General features: G+C 48.6%; 1 protein-coding gene across 1 annotated transcript; it reads right to left on the bottom strand.

The window, feature by feature from the left end:
• Window positions 1-2,179: 2,179 nt before the first annotated feature.
• LOC123485286 lies at window positions 2,180-5,067 on the bottom strand. The gene is made up of 4 exons (XM_045216234.1): window positions 5,014-5,067; window positions 3,990-4,571; window positions 2,708-2,987; window positions 2,180-2,604 (listed from the first exon to the last, which is right to left on the bottom strand). Exons 1-4 carry the CDS (start codon window positions 5,065-5,067, stop codon window positions 2,180-2,182), a joined length of 1,341 nt encoding a protein of 446 aa, XP_045072169.1.
• Window positions 5,068-6,263: the final 1,196 nt, after the last annotated feature.

The raw sequence follows: 6,263 nt of genomic DNA, 5'->3' as shown, positions 1-6,263 counted from the left end.
TGAACTCGCAGCACACATCATGGAGTTGAGGCTTCAAGAAGACCTGTACCAAGACCTGCCACCTCATAACATACGACACCCAGGACCTTAGTTTTTTATTAGACTACCTGCCTAACTACTGATGTTGGCAAGGGATAGTGTCTCATCACACGTTACACAGCCTCCATTCTTTTCTGATATTAACTATGAACAAGCTGAACCGGAGCAGTACAAGGGGTGTGCTTGATATCGCACACCTGAAACAGCTACTATGGAGAACATGGACACGCGTGTCAAACAATTCTTAGATCAGTACCAGCATATGAGTGAGAGTTCCAAATTCCTTGGTATGCCCTTCATAGTGTTTGTCGCTATGCCGGAAAACGCTCTACACGCCATGGGTGTTACTGCCAAATTCATATGCGACCATAAACAACTGGTACAGAATACTAGGCAAAGGTGGAAGGTTCCATATCTTCAGCAGCTGCAACATCAGCGGAGAGATCAATTTCAGCCGCAACACATTCAGCAACAACGACAGAAGGACCATACACAACAGTCACATCAGCACAGTGGTGTCACCGCTCGCTCAAAAAGCCCGGAGTTCGCGTATCACACTCCAGCCGTCCCTGCTGACACGGTGTATGCCACCTATCAACCCAAGCTCGGGGAGAATTGCTGCGGAAACTATGAGAGATCTAAACATCATCATGTAAGGGAGCAGAGTCCCCAAGCACGCAGTGCTAGGCAATCTCAACGCCAACAGTAGCTGAGCGTGGATTTGGGAATGGATATGCGGCTGATGTCACATTCAAGTAAGGACATGCGCCAGCTGAGGTCTGATGCGAAACGTAAAGGTCAGAGTCACAGTCCCTGGGAATATTAATCGTACAGACACACTAACCCATTCAGAAGAGTTGTATGAGACATGGTTAGTTAGACTAGCAGAGACGTCAGTTATCCAACCAGAGGTTTGTCCTTGGATAAAAAGGGGTTGAGTACCATGTCAAACCAGACCTTCACTGACACATTGAAGTCCCCATGTCTGATTTGAGAGCGGACTCAAGTCACAATTGTTTGGTTCAGACTCGACCTTTAGCAGTACGCAGCCAACCTATCTACCTGATGTGAGTTAAAGCTATTCCATTCCAGAGGTGCTTTGCCGCTCACACACTAAGCCGAGACCTTAAGCTACACGACTCCGCTACGGGCAGCTGAAATGGACTATACCACAGCCCCAGTCTCAGCTCCAAGCCAGCCCCATACCAGCACCTCGCCCACGGGGAGTACTACCAGTCTTACTTTTTCACAAGCTGAGAACGGTGCAACAACACTCACTGTACCCAGTGGCCGAACGACCGAACTCAGACACCACACTTTGCAATTTAGCAAAGACCCAGGCTGTTCCAACCCGGTCCACAAGCACGTCATAGACATGGAGGCTGATGATCAAGACCTTCAAATTTACAACAAAGAGTACAGCGATACAGACGAAGACAAAGCTGAATCTGACAAGGCGTACAACGAATGTACAGACCTTAGGGACGAGGGGCCCTTCTACGACGACGATGATGATGATGATGATGATGATGATGATGAATTGTCTTGGTCAGACCCAGATTGCGATCCAGCTCTCAGGTATTACCACGAAGACCATGTAGCGTATCTACGCGACAAAGGCCTAGACTTCGAAGACTGCGGAGACGGAGGCTTTTGGCATAAACCGGGGGGGTATATCAACGTCGATCAACGAGTCAAAGGAGTTGTGTTTGAGGACACTGACACTGATTGATGTCAACCTTATGCTTCCACAGTATAGCCCTTAACCAACCTCTTGTTACCAGCCTCTTGTTTGTTGTTTATTGATTGCGTGATTATAACTTAGCTTATAGTAGAGAATGGATGAGTACCTGTGTATAATATGTACCTGTCTATACAGTGGTGGTTCTGCACCCTATACCCATGTGTACTTTCCATGTGTACTTTCCATGTGTACTTTCCATGTGTACTTTCCATGTGTCCACACATTGTCCATAATAAAAGACAATAAAAAACAGTCAATACATTTCTCTACCTGTGTATTTCTTTATTACGTCACGTACAGGACATCATTTACAGTTACAGGACCGATATGCACATACAGATAGGCACATACATACGATATGCTGCTGCTGCTACTACTTGTAATACACCTCACCGCTTAGTTTGATAGACCTTTCCCGCTGTGTATCTCGTCTCTGGTGTGACATAGAAGTAAGAACGCCGAGAGCATGTCGTCTCTGGTGTACTCTCCGTCTACAGACTTCTTGCCACCAGTAGTCACGGTACTACATTTCACAGCCTCTGTGATAGTGACCATGGCCATTTCTTCTCTCAATTTCCCCAGTAGCAGTTTCCCTTGTTCTGCGTGAGCCTTGTCAGTGAGCCTGTCTCCGGGTAGAGCTATGATGTCTCGCGTCTCCAATAGACTCGCCGTGATATCAGTGGCCAGATTGACTCCCTTTCGAGAGCGCCTGTACATGAACACGTCCATATTGGAGCCCATCTTGTTGCTAGATCCCGCACCCTTGGAGGTTCCTATGGTTGACTCGAGCATCCGAGTTTTCTTGGTGACCTCGGATAACACTGCCCATCCCAGGGACATTACGGTGTCACAGTAATAGAGTGTTTCCCTATTGATTGCTGACACCGTACTGAGAACCATAGCGAGTTTGGTCTTTGCTCCTACGTGCTTCCCCTAGCATGTACTTGTTGTTGATATGAGACCACTTGCTGTAGAACAGGACCTTGAACCCGGAGCGTAGCAGGGACTGCTCGATTAGATTTTTTACATCGACCAGTGCGTTCACGTAGGTGTTTTGTTCAAATACCATCACCACTGGTACTTCTTTCCACATCACTCTGGGCATAATCAGTTTCAGTAGTCTAATGTGAGCGCATAGCAGAGCAGCGTAGACTCGCGTCACCTGATCCAAATCGCGAATCTCCAGTTCCTCCAGGGCCATAACCTGTGAGAGTGAAAGAGAGCGAGAGAGAGAGAGAGAGAGAGAGAGAGAGAGAGAGAGAGAGAGAGAGAGAGAGAGAGAGAGAGAGAGAGAGAGAGAGAGAGAGAGAGAGACCCGTACAACTAGTCAGTGAAAGGGGTATAAATACATTGTTAGCGCTCTGAGGATTTAAACACCCACAGAGAGAACAGAAAGAGGCTGCTGCTAGCCCACAAACAATCATGTTCTGTCCCGCTTGTCAGGCTGCTCGACAGGACGTGGAGACATTGATGAGGACTCCATGGGAGTACCTCTTATCACACTACGAGTTCATGATAGTGTTCACTTCATTCCAGCGCAACATTGTCTTCTACTCTAACATGGATTACGGGCAACTCAGGACCCTATACAGCCAGCTTGTGTCCTTCTCGCCTGCTAGGATACTCATGATAGACACATTGATCTCGGTTTACAACAAAAGAGGACTCGGTAAAGACGTACAATGTGATTCGTTCGATGTTCCTTGCGAGTTGTCAAGGGTTATAACACTTGCAATAGGGAACCAGGTCCCAGAGCAGTTCGTACCCAGTGCATCTCAAGCTGCAACTGGAAGGGGTACGACGATATGGTACTCGCTGCGTTCGCCTCAGCCGACACTATTCGCAGCGGAGCCCTAAAGTACATGGCTATCATCAAGGAGAGCGTACGGGATATACAATCACTTCACACAATCATCTCTCTAGCGGTTACAGGGTGGTTGGTGAAACTCTCCGAAGCAAAGTGCACATGTGGCACCTGGACCCAGGCCCTAGACCTGATCTCGTGCTTCGTAGCCGACACGGAGTCCACGTTGACGATCCAAGACGAGGCTCGTATAAGCGCTTACATTTGCACACTATTAGACTTGAGCCCCGCTCCCACAAACGGACTGTACCTTTGGGACAAACACAGACCCTTAAATTACAAATACATGTTTAGCGACCTTCTGATTACAGGTCTAGATTCGGATGAAACTTGACAACTCACCACTAGCTTGCCACCTGCCAACTCCACAGCACAGCACACCCCGGCACAGGACCTAGAGCCTCCTCCGAACGTTGGGTCGAGGCACAGGTACGCTCTGACCACGGACCCACGATTCATATATTCCAGGGTGACGCTGTTATTCGACAGGAACTTGTTTATGACCGAGGGCTCGAAGGGAGTGGTGTGGTCGGTCTTGGTGTCGGTGGACGAAGTGCTGCTGCTACCCGTGACTTCGCTCTCGAATCCTTTCGGCGTGACCATGTTCATCAGCTCCTTCAGATGGTTGTCTACAGATATATGTTGAGGACAGCACACTCCCAGGCAGAAGCACGTCAGCCCAGGCTCCCTCTCGTGATACCTACACTTGAAGCTCTGGGACACTACGTGGTACGCGGGCTCTCCATCTTCCCCACGGATATCAGCCACTTTGTTCAGCCACGGGGTGTTGTTGACATGACTTGTGATGTGCACTTGCTTTCGCCCTCTGAACGCGATGTTCGGCAGCACAGCCAGCAGCACCTTAGAACTAACAAAGCCCACTTCGTCCACCAGAATGAGATCAGCGCTCTGCCCTCTGCTGGCCTGAGAAGAGAAAGTGAGAAGGAGACATGTTAGCAGGGGTAACCTGGATAGTACTCCTAGCATACTACATATCTCATACTACATAATCACACACTGGTCATGGACAGTGTCATATCATAAAATACAGCCACAGGAGAAGAGCAAGTGGAGAGAAAGGGTGAGATTGGAAGGGTGAGATCTCAGAACGTGGAAGGACAGAGGAACAGCAAGTAGCAAGAAGAAGAAGAAGAAGAAGAAGAAGAAGAAGAAGAAGAAGAAGAAGAAGAAGAAGAAGAAGAAGAAGAAGAAGAAGAATAGTTGGACAGCAACGGAGACCGCATGTCAACAGGCCAAGCATGAATCATTCCCACATAGAGTTAATAGACGATCCCCAATGGGTGAGCTACTGTGTTGAGAATGAATGCTCTTTCAGAGACCACATTCAGGGATACGTGTGCCGAACACACTGCAGCAGGCACGTGTGCTCAGGTTCCAGTTGCTCCTTGATACAAACCATGGTGACGCGGAGCCGATATCAGATGGCCTCATCAGAGTCTTCATGTCCCGTCGCAGCTCTGCTCGTATTTCACAAACCTCAGGTGGAGTTCAGAGGTCCGTACTACATGCCCGATAGAGGGGATTGTATCGAAATGGGTTATGGTGCAAAGGAATACCACCCAGGGACCACGGGTCACTGCTGCACGGAGGTGGAAGGCCGCCATCTCATACTGAAAGCCAGCCTGCCTGTCATGCTCGCCCTCTTCTCGATATCTCTAACCAAAGACTTTGGGAGTCAATATGGGATTGTACACAAGAGTCTAGGGGCAAACACTTCATCGAGCACCACGTCTTTCTCCTGGATGGCAAAGATATTCGAACTGGCTGAGGAGATACAGTTTAAGCACAGGTCCGAGTTGTGTTGCCGCAGAGAGATGTCCTCGGTTTTACAGGACGCCGTGTTGAAGAGCGCAGTAGCCATATCAACGCTGTTCAGCTCGCGCAACAAGAAGATCAACCGCTTCATGAAGAAAGTGACTTGCAAGTACAACGACAAGCACTCCAAAAGAGCTGACTTCTATACCATGGTGGTAATGCTGGCGTTATGTCTTTTCCCATATTTAAAGCATCGTGTACTAGGCGACATATTTAACAACAGGACATTGGTGATTATGTGCTTTGACAAGACACGCACCAGACACAACCAGTGGTCTACACTCTCCACGCATATCCACATGCACGTGAACCAGCCAGAGTTTGTAAAAGGGGTGCTTTCCAACAGCGATCTCGCCAGCTCCCTGCCCGCTGTGGTGACGGCCACCTTGGAAAAGTACATTGCCGACGCTAGCTACTCTGACATCGACAGTACTATGTCTGGTACTATGTCTCACAGTCAGACTCCCCGAGACCGCTGCTTCGAGAACCTGGAACAGTGCGAGGTTGGACATCGAACCGCACCTCGACTGGACTCGTCTCTACACCGAAAGAACAAGGAAAATAAAAAACACATGGGGAAAAGGAGGACTCTTTGCTCGAAGGGGTACTACGAAAGTCATGAGGGGAGACTGGAGGAGAAAGTGATGCGTTTACAGCACTCGTAGCCAAAGCTACGGCCACACCACATTTGCGCTGTGTAATATCTTCACTATGTTGTGTTGTTCATTTTGGTATGGTACGCAAGACATGTAATATTCTGTATGCCTGTACAAAAAATGC

The sequence above is a fragment of the Coregonus clupeaformis genome, unplaced genomic scaffold, assembly GCF_020615455.1.
Source record: "Coregonus clupeaformis isolate EN_2021a unplaced genomic scaffold, ASM2061545v1 scaf0643, whole genome shotgun sequence".
Lineage (NCBI taxonomy): Eukaryota > Metazoa > Chordata > Actinopteri > Salmoniformes > Salmonidae > Coregonus > Coregonus clupeaformis.
The sequence above is the reverse complement of the archived record's forward strand: the minus strand, read 5'-3'. Positions and strand labels throughout refer to the sequence as shown.